General features: G+C 36.1%; 1 protein-coding gene across 1 annotated transcript in view; it reads right to left on the reverse strand.

The window, feature by feature from the left end:
* VWCE (von Willebrand factor C and EGF domains) overlaps positions 1-13,647 on the reverse strand; it is a 2,001,707-nt gene that overhangs the window by 1,047,851 nt on the left and 940,209 nt on the right. The window contains exon 7 of the mRNA XM_044059709.1: positions 3,659-3,787. Within this exon, the coding sequence (XP_043915644.1) occupies positions 3,659-3,787 (129 nt within the window). The remainder of the gene's footprint in view (positions 1-3,658; positions 3,788-13,647) is intronic.

Here is a 13,647-nt window from a genome sequence, read left to right on the forward strand (position 1 = left end):
CGTCTTTATATCTCATGGCTCGGAATATTCTTCTCTCTTCCATCTCGGTTCTGACACCATGTCACTTTTGTATTAGGAGACAAATAAACACATTTTCATGGGTTCTGTTCAAGTAGATTTATTATACACAAGCGGGAGTGCTACAAAATCCTGAAAATCAAAATCCTGAGACCAAAATCTCGAAAGTTCAAAATACTGAAAACTCAAAATACTGAAAACACACAGGATACCAACACTTACTATATTCCAGCACAAGTACATACAGAAACATATTACCCATGTGGGGGGGGGGCACCCCTGCTACTTAAATATATCAACTCTGAGATTGTACTTCACTACACTAAGTGCAATCTTGGAGTTGATATATTTATGTAGCAGGGGATGTGAGGGGGCACAGCTCCCCACATGGGTGGTGCAGGGGGGCTTGCCCCCCTGCTAATACTTGGAAAAGAGTAATATGGTTTGTGTTTTATTTGCTTCTATATGTACTTGTGATGGAATATAGTAAGTGTTGGTATCCTGTGTGTTTTTAGTATTTTGAACTTTCGAGATTTTGGTCTCAGGATTTTGGTCTTCAGGATTTTGGGCTTTCAGGATTCTGTAGTACTCCCATACAAGCACATTATTATTGTTGACTATAGACTGGAACTTAAGTAACTTATATACAAGCAATGACCATGATCATGCATGCTCACTCCCTAGCTGCTCTTTCAAAATGGCACTAAGGCTGTGCATGTGTGCAGGTTATATATGTGCATGTACAGCCTTGCATGCTTCTTAAAAATACAAGCACACACATTTGCAATCTGATCTACACTGTACAGTTAAATTTTTGAACAGTATTGCTCAATTTTCATTTAAGAGTATAGCCTTCAGTTATTTAATTTTAAATGCTTGTGGTAGGTTATTTATTTATTTATTGATAAAAAGGCATCATAATCAGTTGGTGTAGGACTGTTGCATCTACATTTGAAAACAAAAAAGACTGCTTAGTTATAAATTGCAATCCGTTCTTTATTTTTTTACTTATTTTCTAAGACTGGTAAAATAACTAGGGACCATTTGTATGTTAGTCTGAGTATAGTAGGTGGCAGTGCTACCATAACGCAAGGCATGGTTGTAGCATTAAAAGGTCATAACAACCTCACTTGGAAATTACTTACTGTACATCATAATGAAATATTTTAGTGAAATTATAGAAAGTGAATAATCTAACACTGAAAGGCACTGAGATCATGGTGATGGGGAGAGGGGCTTTCTGGGAAGAGAGGGTTTATAACTTTGCTCTATGGTTGTTCAATGTGGAGCCCAGTTAGGTGGTTGGTGTAGGCCTGTGCTTCAAGACAGTATTGCATATTTCCTGTATATTTTTTATTTATATGATGCTGGATGGTATTCGTATCTATCTATATAGATAGACATACATATCTGTCTATCTATCTGCCTATTTATCTGTCTGTCTATCTCGCTATATCATAGTTGTTATTTATAAATACCTTTTAAAAAAATGGAGTAGCTTGAAGGAAGCCCACGCCCCTCATATATTGGTGCCAGTAGTGTGGATCATAAGACCATGAACTGATCTCCATTGTCTGACAGGCTATATTAGTAACTAAGAAGGTGTTAAGCAGTGAATAAAGACAAGCTGAAGATTTCTAATCACACCTCAACCTCTTGGTGCAATATATTTGGACAAATCTGAAAATAATGGGGGTTGGGAGCAAAGACCCAAAATGGCAACAGATTTTAAATATTACTCTTATAAACTTACAAAGCCGCTAGAATAACAGGATCTGCGGTTACCATACATTTTCTGAAGGTTAAGTCTAAAACTCAAATGCATGTCATTATTTAGTGACTTCAAACCCTCAGTGATTTGCAAGAAAAGCACAAATTTTATGACGAACAGACCAATACTATAAGGCAAAAATCTGGTCATTCTGTGAAAATTTGGACAGTTGAGAGGTATGTTCCCAACTGAAGTTCTGATCTCAGTGGTGGGCAATAATCTTTAAACAGAAGTGTTTCTTTGAGAGGGACATTGGCATAAGTGTTAAGATATTTGCCTTATAGACACAAGGTCTGGGGTTTGATTCTCACATGGGTTAATTGGCTAGGCTTAAAATGGCCCACAAGGGCAGTTAGCCTAGTACTAATTTAGGCTTAAAATGGCTCACAAGGGCAATTAGCCTAGTACTAATCTATAAACTTATGACAATTCAAAATATCATGTCCATGCTTTCCTTAATGGGAAGCTTGTTAAGTTTTCAGAAACCTGTATTGGTATTCACATCAGGAGACTTGCAAAATATGACAACATATTTTTTCTTCCAAAACTTTCTGTGTTGATTGAAAAAACACCAGTAATTTAAAAGTGACCATATTCCAACCATATTATAAAAAAAAAAAACATTTTAGATATCCAGAGTACTGGAGCCTAAGAAACAGCTAAATAGTCTGTACTAGATCTTAATTTGCCCAGTGCACTAGATAACAAACATTGTTTTTAGTTTATATGTAGTACAGAAAGAGCTTTTAGCTGCTTTGATTGCAATCAATTATATTATCATTTAAATGTTAATGGGGAAAATGCAAGCAGTGAATCCCGATGGCAAAATAGCTCTTTCAAAATGTAATCGCAAACCCTGAAAAGATGGCAATTGAAAAAATAGATTTGTTGCAGTGGATCTACTTGTACACACATTGCTATATAAGTCTCTTCCACCCAACATCTCAAATGTATTATTTTTATACAAGATTGTGCCAACAAAACAAATGAATTTTTCCAAGAAACACAGTCCTCTTTGTCTCTTTTGTTCTATGATCCTTTTTCTCATTCACAGTAGAACATGCACAACTTGTCACACCGTATTCTCCTGATGATGATAGCCAAATCACTAATTGTACCTGTCTGTGCCAGCCTTAGCATTTTGCAGCATGTTCTAGAGTTACTGTAAACTGCTGTCTGTTAATCTGGGCAGCTGCAAATGAAAATGAATATGTATGTTCACATGATCACTCTGTTGTGATAACACATAAAAGTACAGATTAGACTAAATTCTGCTGAATGGAGTCCCTACCATACTTCAAATGACACAACAATTTGCTTAACTATTTCTGCTCTAAAGTGTTCACTTTTAGTTTGATTTTACCTTGTGTTTTCAGCGAATGACCTGAATCTCGATCCTCTGCCCTTGACTGAACTGAAATCAGGTGAGGAACAATACGTCATATTTCTTTTCATTTAAGTCTCTATTCCTTGAAACCACAGTTAGCAAAGGTAGGAGGGAGCCATCCAGAGTGAAATGGAACTAGTTTTGTGTAGTTTTGCTGGGTTATAGCTCCTTGATAAAGTGGTTTTAGTAACTGGTAAATTTTGCCAAGGGGATTTGTTGAATTTCAGTTCTGTCAGTTATACTCCCACTGAACTTCATTTTATTTTAACAGCAAATATGTTGACCAGTTCATTTTATTTACACAAAACTATATTTCCCACTTCTGCAGGTTTACATTACTGAAATGAATAAGCATGGACCAGTAAAACTATTACTGTCTGACTGTCATTACTTCCCAGCAAAGCAGCTAATTATCCACTCATCAGACTATAAACTGTTCTTTTATATATCTCTGTTAAGCAACATTCATTTATCAGCCTTACCTTTGCATGTAATTCCATTAGAAGTTTCCAGCATGGTGAATCCCACAGGGCAGACTCTAGCAATATGTTCACAGCCTCCATGATTGCAGCTTAAATCACATCCATATTCTCCACAATAGTTGGCCACTCCTGGAAATGAAGTTCGGCACATATTAGTCTTTCATCAGCTGCAGTAACTAACACTATGAACTACTGATGTTATGAGTGCCTGTGAAAAAGGAGGGCATGCCTATGTATTAGTTTAGAAATCCTTAATAAAATCATTTGAACCAGATACTTCACTGGTAAACATGCTCTGTTACTCCTGTTTCAGACTGGTGGAACGGATCTGTCCACAGTCACATATTAAAAATCCAAATCAAAAACATCCAAAGGCAACCACACAGTGAAGAAATATTTGTTTATTTAATGCTTTTAACCAATGTCTTCTTCAGGATAAAAAACACCATTTACATCCACACTTAAATACCCATTTCAATTAATAATATCGGATGAAAACCTTCATAAAAAAATTCAGGGAACATCTCAAAATTCACACGTCACCCTGCACAGATAACATTTATAAAAGTATTTATAAAAAACATATTTGGAGAAAGATAACACTCTAATATGCAATGTGGAAACTAACAAAAATAATGGGATGTTTTCATGTGGATTTTGTGATGTGTGTACCTACATTTGTGTGTGTCCTAGTGCATTTCTGCACAGTCCTGAACGTGATTGGAAGTGAAAGGGCATTATAACTGTGACTCTTTAGGGCTTATTTACATTGTCATATGCTCAGGATGTTTTCCATTTTATGCAGATATGATATTGAGAAAACTAAGAATTAGAATGTAAGAACATTTATATTTTATAAGAAGTAAAGACAGTAACAATGCACTTTATAAGCATAGTTTATCATGTGATGTTTACAAAACAATTCTGTTTTCTGTATTAGAAACAGTGCCTAAAAATTTGTGTGGGGGTGATTACAAAAAATGTGTCTTAAAAAGGGACACTTATGGCAATTAAGACTACAGGCTGACAAAAAGCCTGGTTTAAATGAAACCATATGTATTAAATGTTTTTTATAAATGCTTTTATAAATGTTATCTGTGCAGGGTGACGTGAAGTGTGAGATGCTCCCTGAAGTTTTTATGAAGGTTTCATTGGATATTGTTAACTGAAATGTGTATTTAAGTGTGGATGGAAAGGATGTTTTTATTCTGATGTAGACTTTGGTTGAAAGCACTAAATAAACCAATATTTCTTCACTGTGTGGTTGCCTTTGGATGTTTTTGGTTTGAATTTGTGCTTCATACATACATGGGATTTGGTGTTTTTCACATATTAAAAATCTCTTCAGGCTAGATCCATATCAATTTAGTCTTGTAAAAGGTACATCCTATCTGATGAACCTGTTAAACTGCTTTGAGATGGTAACACAAGCTGATGCCAGCAGTCACACAGCTTTCCCTGACATGGCCAATGCATTTGACAGCATTCCCCGTGCTAGCATAATTAATAAACTAAATGTGTTACAAATATTTCCCTATGTCGTAACATGCACAGCATCATCATCATCATCTTCTTTCAGCTGTTCCCGTTAGGGATCACCACAGCTGATCATCTGTTTCCATTTCTTCCTGTCCTCTGCATCTTGCTCTGCCACACCAACCACCTGCATATCCTCTCTCACCACATCCATAAAGCTTATCTTAGGCCTTCCTCTTTTCCTGTTACCTGGTAGCTTCATCCTTAGCATTTTTTTCCCAATATACTAAGCATCCCTTCTCAGCCCATGACCAAACCAATGTAATCTTGCCTCTCTGGCTTTGTCTCCAAACCTTCCAACCTGGGCAGACCCTCTAATATACTTATTCCTAATCCTGTCCACCCTTGTCACACCCAGTGCAAATCTTAACATCTTTAACTCTTCATATGCCTTATCCTTAGCCTTCGCCACCTCTCTCTTTGCCATGCACTTCATCTCCTTATACTCCTGTCTACTTTCTTCATCTCTCTGACAATCCCACTTCTTCTTTGCCAACCTCTTTCTCTATATACTCTTCTGTATTTCCTCATTCCACTACCATGTCTCCTTGTCATCCTTCCACTGTCCAGATGTCATACCAAGCACCTTTCTAGCCGTCTCCCTTACTAGCTCTGCTGTAGTTACTCAGTTATTTGGTAACTCTTCACTGTCACCCAGTGCCTGTCTTAACTCATCCCTGACCTCCAACTCACAATTATCCTTTTTGAATTTCCACCATTTGATCTTTGATGTTGCCCTCACACTCCTCCTCCTCTTCTTGATCACCAATGTCATCCTACAAACCACCATCCTATGCTGCCTAACTACACTTTTCCCGGCCACCACTTTACAGTCTCCAATCTCCTTCAAACTTGCCCTCTTACATAAGATATAATCCACCTGTGTGCATCTTTCTCCACTCTTGTATGTCACCTTATGCTCCTCCCTCTTGTTAAAATACGTATTCACCACAGCCATGTCCATCCTTTTCGCAAAATCCACTACCATCTGACCTTCTGCATTCCTTTGTTTAACGCTGTACCTACCTATCACTTCCTCATCCCCTCTGTTCCCGTCACCAACATGCCCATTGAAATCTGCTCCAATCACCACTCTCTCACCCTTGGGAACAGTCATCACCACTTCATCCAACTCACTCCAAAATTTTTCTTTCTGATTCATAGCACACCCAACTTGTGGAGCATATGCACTAACAACATTCATCATTACACCATCAATTTCCAGCTTCATAAACATCACTCTATCTGACACTCTTTTTTACCTCCAAAACACTCTTAACATACTGTTCCTTCAGGATAACTCCTGCGCCATTTTTCCTCCCATCCACACCATGATAAAACAATCTGAACCCACCTCCGATACACCTAGCCTTACTCCCCTTCCATCTGGTCTCTTGCACACACAATATACCAACCTTCCTTCTGTCCATCATATTGGCTAGCTCTCTCCCAATACCAGTCATACTGCCAACATTCAAAGTTCCATCCCTCACTACCACAGTCATAGCCTTTCTCCTCTCTTCCTGCCTTTGGCCATGCCTTCTTCCTCTTCTCCTCCTTCAGCCAACAGTAGCCCAATTTCTGCCAGCACCCTGTTGGCTAACAGTACTGGTGGCATTCGTTGTTAACCCGGGCCTCGACCGTTCTGGTATGTAAATATTTACTGGTGTCTGCATGAATTATTTGGTGAAGTTTTACACCGGATCCCCTTCCTGACACAACCCTCCCCATTGATCCGGGCTTGGGACCGGCACAAAGAAATGCACTGGCTTGTGCATCCCTAGTGGCAACGTACAGCAAACTGGCTAAAAGATGGAACTCACATGGAGTAGGTAAAAAAGGCAGCAACGAATAATATAAAGGTGACTAATGGAGTCTCACAGGGCTCAGTGCTGGGACAGCTTTTGTTCAGTATTTACTTCTTTGACTGAGACTAAAAAACAAGATCTATGTCTAACTAAGTCTGTGGATGAATTCAAGCTGGAAGTCCTTTTCAAATGTCCCTCTGACACAGAAGCCCTCCTGCGGGAACTTACTGTTATGTCTGCCTGGGGGCTTAAAATAAATGCAAAAAAATTGTCCTATTTGGCAGACAAAGCAACCCACCAGCATACAGCACGGAACACATCCTACTTCAAAATGAAAATATACTTAGAGACCTGGAATATGGACTGATAATTCCATCTCCTTTATTTACCATGTAGCAGTAGTTGTCAGGAAATCCTTCTGCTTGGTGTAACTGATTGCCAAGGAAATATTATCCTGACCTAAAAATGTTATTGCTCCTTTGTATTCAGCATTGATAAGTCTAAAATAGAATAGAATGTCCCCCTTGGGATGTACCTCATCATACATGTAAAACAGTTGGAAAAGTTCCAGAGATTCCTAATAAAGAGGATCTCAGGCTTAAAATCCATAAACTACCTGAAAAGACTAGAAGCACACTCTCTTGTGTGTCATATAGGTTCACCAGAGGAGATCTATGCCTTGCTTTTGAGCAATCAGAGATCCAGTAGTTCAGGATTTCTTGCACCTTCACAAATTAAACTGTCACACAAATACCAGAACATTGGATCATACCTCTCTATCTCTCATCATAAGAAATTTGGACAAAGCCTAAGATAATGTGAGGACAAAAGACTAAAAATACTGGCAAATTTTAAATATTGTACATATAAACTTAGAAAGCTGCTACAATAAAATATTTTGTGTTAGCATGCATTTTTGAAGGATATAATGTCTGAAAACTAAATGCTTGTCATTATTTAGTTATTTCAGTCTTCAATGACTTGATAGAAAATCACAAATTTTATGAAGAATTTACAAAAAAAAAAAATGGAGTCAAAAATCTGGGCATTCTGCAAAAATCTTGACAACTGAGAGGTATTGCTTCAGCAGATCAGTAAAACAAGTTTGAAAGACAGATTCATTAATCTGCACCTCCCTCAGTTCTGGAATAGACTCCACTCGCAGATAAAGCAGTGTGATACACTATCTTCCTTCACACTGGACTTGAAATATTGCTATTCATAAATTCACCCTGGGCATGACTGGCCTGGCCCTCCTTGAGCGGGGGTGGTACAGTCCCTGATGGGAATTAGTGAGGGATAATGGTTAGAAGATACAATAGCCATGAACTTGCTATAATCCTCTTTTTTTCTTATATAGGATAAAAGAAAATAGAAGTAAGTTAATGACTGATGTGAAATTTGTCATAGCATGTATCATTAAAAAAATATTAAAGTGCTTGACATTTACTTATATTACAGAAACAAATATTGAAAGTCACCCCCCCAAAAAAATCTCATACTGTCATTCACCAATGCTAAGACTATTGGTGATAAATTAGTATTGTGTGGGTGTAGGGTAACATCTGGACTACATATGTTTCACAAACATGTAAACCTTTTCACATGTGGACACTGCAGTATATATAAACTAATCATTATTACAGAAATGCTTTCAAGTATTAATTCTGCTGCTCTATTTCAGATATGACATTATTTTTCCTGCAGCACTAGTAATGTAATGCATTTGGCCACATATGAATGCAATGTATTCTATGTATACAAGTTGAGTAGAGGAACATACAGATGTGATAACTGGTGTCGGAAGTAAAACTAAAATCTTGAGTTCTGTATGACCAGATAATACATTTTGTGGTTTCATAGACAAAAATCAAGAAAAATCTGGCCAAATCTTTCTGAAAAATATTAAAGTAAATGCCAGCATATGGACAAGGCCTTGAGCTATGACAACAGGCTGTAGCGATACCACTTTACAAGTTGGGGAGGGTGACAAGGCAGCCCCATAGAATTTTTGACCCAGCATTCTGTACTCTGTGGAATATAATAGAGTCAGTAATATTTCAGTTCAAACAGAATGGAAAAGGATGACCTGCTTCTGTTAGACATAAAGAAATATGGGTATGTTAAGGGGAGATCATGCCTTCTGAATCTTGTGTTATTCTTTGAAGATTTATTTGATGAAGGAATGACACTGTATACTATTTTGCTTGATCTTGCAAAGTCATTTGACGCTATCTCATTTATGGGAAGAACTTACAAACTGACAGCAAATGTTAATCCATATGTAATTCAGTGACTAAAGTATTGGTTAGGGGACAGCACACAAAGAGTCAAGGGGCTGCCTGTACCCTCAAACTATGTTTTCTAGAATTCTGGACAAATTCAAATATAATGGGAGGAGCAAAGGCAATATCTAGACCAATTTTAAATATTACTGTAATATACTTAAAAAGCTAAAAGAAAACTGCGTTTTTTATATGTACATTCACTTTCAGAAGAATGACAAGTATAAAACTCCAATGTCTGGCATTATTGATTGACTGTAATCCCCAGTGATTTACCAGAAAATAAAAAATTAATGAGGGACATATAAGGCAAAATCAAGAACATTCTGCAAAATCAGGGACAATTAAGAGGTATGAGGTTACTTGTCTATCCTAATGGGGTTCCAAGTGTTGTCCCAGAGAACTAGGCATTGGGACACTTCTTTTTTGTATTTATTCTCAGATATATAAGCTAGAAATCATCACTGGATATAACCATATATTCTGATGAATGCAAACTGAGCACATCATTTGTTCAAGAAAAGGTGCAGAGGTTCTTCAACATGGTCTACAAAAATAAATATCTGGCCCAGTAGTAATGACCTCATCATTAAAGTCAGCAAATGTAGCATAATGAAACCTGGCACAAAGGATGCACTTATGGATACAAAATAAATGGTTAAATCATTAAAATGACACTTTTTATGATTTCAAAATAGTCAACTAAAAAATTATATTTTTGTTAAATAGTTAGGGACAGAGGTAGACAAAAATTTTAACTTTGACTGGTATGTATCTCCCCCCCAAAAATGTTTTACTTTAGATAGATTACTGTACCATTTTATACCTCACTGATCTAAACCATTATTCAATACAATGCTGCATTTCTATAGCTTTCAAACAAGCCACCTGAAACTGCATAAACACTACAGTTGGATAACCTAATTGTTTAGAAAGGCTTTATGAACTGTCATTATACTTGGTTTATTGCAGATTACTCAGAGGTGACCTTTGCCTGGTGCCTAAGGTTATGTTGGTCCAGTTGAATTTTAAAGACTAATCCAGGATTGTTGTGTTTGAGAGCTAACACCAGACTAGGGAACCCATTAATAAAACAAATGTCAGTAATTGAAAAAATGTGACAGATACATTGCAAAAAAACTTTCAAGATTTTGGAATAAGCTTGTTACACTTAAAAGAGCTAAGAAATCAATTAATTAACTACATTCGCAAATCTAGATAAAAAAACACCACACTAGAACATGTGATTAAGTTACTTGTCTGATAATTCTGTTGAAGCTTCTGACTATAATACATTTACAGTGAAATTTTCATATTATATATATATATATATATATATATATATATATATATATATATATATATATATATATATATACATACATATTTTATTTTCAAGAAAAATAATATCTCAAGAGTGAAACTTTCATAAGCTTGAGCTTTTGTATCAAGAGGAATATCTCTCTGGTATGAGAACTATTATCAAATGTATAGTTATGCTTTACAAGGACAATATCTGTCAAGTGAAAATTCGAGAATATATTATTGGTCATGTAATAGAAATTAAGTGAAACTGTAAGTGCATCTTCTAATATTGTATTTTTATTCTAATGTCATCTGCTTTGAATCAAGTACATATATATGCAACCATGTATTACTCTGTAAGGAGCCCAAGATGAAAAAAAATCACCAGAACAGGACCGAAGAGTCTGAGTTCAACAAAACAAAAGTCAATCGACCATTCTCTCTCTTTAAATATATCTATATCTTTATCTATCTATCTACACAAACACAAGCACATACACACACACACACACACACACACACACACACACACACACACACACACACACACACACACATATACACACAAAATCATTGGTTATGGAAAATAAGCATATGCCTTTAAATGTATTTCATACTGTAATGAGCATGACAACATTCTTACAATAATAGCCATATACAGTATAAAAGAGAATAGTCTGTAGGGCTAAATGAGAAAGTTAGTTCCTCACTGAATGATCATTTGAAATGAAGAAGTGGAAGCACAGAGATCCCAGTCAGGGATAACTTCTATGTTTTTTTCCTTGTAGAAGTATCTGTTTTACAGATAAAAGTCTGCATCTGGGAGAGGTTTGAAGCTTTGAAGTTGTCTCAGAGCTTACAGCTTGAAATATTATTATTGATTATAAGGCAGCCTGTACCCTATAAGGGCTGTATGGACTGGACACTATTATGAAGGTAATACCATTTTTGAAACTGCATACCCAAGTAGGATAATATTTTAATTTGTGGAATTAGAATAAGCCTGTGTTTTTATGTGGCTTGCCTCAGTCTGATTGTAACTTACACTGGTAGAGAATGCAGGCATTTCTGTCATAAACCTATGTCTGAAGTTCTAAGTGCAGACTGTTGCTTGCCATGAGAGTTTGGTTTTGCTTATTCATTGACAGAGTGCTATGGAGTTTTGCTTTGTGTAACTATGTATGTTTTTCTGTTTAGTTTTTTTTTATTTTGAAGTGAAACTGTGTATTCCTACCAGCCAAGTGAACCGTCCTTTCAGTACACTTGTTATTTGATGGAGAGGCCACTGGTGAGAGTTTCTGCCTATTTTGAACTACTCGGTTATTTGAGACCATGAACTCTACAACTGACTGATAAAAGTCTTTGTTTCCCAATGGACTAATGATATGCTCAGATCTGGTATTGGATTTTTTGTTGAGGCAAAACTGAATCAATAAGATGAAGAATAATTACTATAAAATAATTAGAAAAAACAGTATAAATGTTATGCAATATGACACATAGTGAGCTAAATTGCTATCTGTTTAAAAAGAGAGAGTATATAACAGCAAGTGAGTCAATGATGTATTCAAAAGCTGTGTTTATTGCAAAAATAACAATAAGACCTGCAATAAGAATGTTAAACAAAATGTGGAAAATAAAAGTGCTTGTAATGTTAAGTCTATTTCAAGGAGAACTGACTGTAAACAACATAAAACTGTAGTAATGGTAATGTTAAATCCACAATAGATGTGGCAAATACTTTCTATTACTAACAAGGAAAAAGAAGAGAAGCAGATGGATGCATTTAAAAATATATACCCCCAAAACCAAGCTAGGGTAGTACTTTAATAAATTATCATATATATATATATATATATATATATATATATATATATATATATATATATATATATCCGTAAATAGTTAAAAGCAGGAAGAGTAGTACAGGTTAGATTATGTAACATTGATTGTAAAAACTTCCAAATGGACTAGAAAGTTCATTGGTTAGAAAAGTTAGAAATGTGAGCACAAAAATGCAATGCTGGCCCTGAATCAGAAAAGAGAGAAGCTCTTAGAAGGGAAGATAGTACAGCTTTTGACTGAGCTATCTGCTAATGTAAGAAAGAAGTAGGTAACCATGTGGAATGTTGGGACCTGCTAGAGTGAGTCCCAAAACATGGAGACTGAATGGCTGAATGAACAGATTTGCATATATTAAGTCTAAGATGCTATTTCTCAGAATATTCACTTTTCTCTGAGGTATGGCAATCTCAGTGTTGGTATATATAATTTTGTGGGGTGTGGGGATGCCTGGGGACTTACACACCTGCATAAAGTTTTAAGGAGAAAATAATTTTCAAGATTTGCTCTTCTCTTCAGTTTTTGGTCTTTTTTTGGCTTTTCAGTACTCGACATTTCAAGTGCAGATATTTCAGTAGGGAATTATGTAAGAAAGAGTGCACACATGACAATAAGCCTACAGATTTGCCTGTGCCAAACTTAGGGAAAAAGAGTGGAAGGAACAATCATCTGAACCAAGAAATGAAGTCTATGCAGTCAACAATAGTCTAGACTTACTGTTGGAAAGCCCTAAAAGTATAAAAGGCTAGATTGAAGACACAGAAAAAGGACGATTACTACACACTATTTAAAGAGATATGTCAGTGTAACCCTATAACAAGGCAATTCATAGGAAGAGATCCAGTAAAAGTGAAAAAATTGAACAAAAAGTTGCAAGCTAAAGTGACAGAACAACCTACAAGAGCAGAAAGTGTAGAAATAATGGATTTGTACACCAAAATATTACAGCTTACTGAGAAATAACAACCTGCAAAAGCAGAACATGTCAAAGTGATAGACTTACACACGGAAACACAGCAGCCTGCTAGGACAGAATAGCATTAAGGGTAATGTATGTGGGAGGAAGGTATTCACACACTAAGCCAGTATATTGTAAAAGTGTTATAAAACAAAAGGTTGAAAGGTTATTGCAGCCTGGAAATATTGCAAAGCAAAGAAATTAGGTGATTAGCAGAACTAAAGAAAACTATTTACTCATTGAGGGAGTATATTT

This window comes from Protopterus annectens, chromosome 17.part0 (genome assembly GCF_019279795.1).
Source record: "Protopterus annectens isolate FY-2018-M chromosome 17.part0, PAN1.0, whole genome shotgun sequence".
Lineage (NCBI taxonomy): Eukaryota > Metazoa > Chordata > Ceratodontiformes > Protopteridae > Protopterus > Protopterus annectens.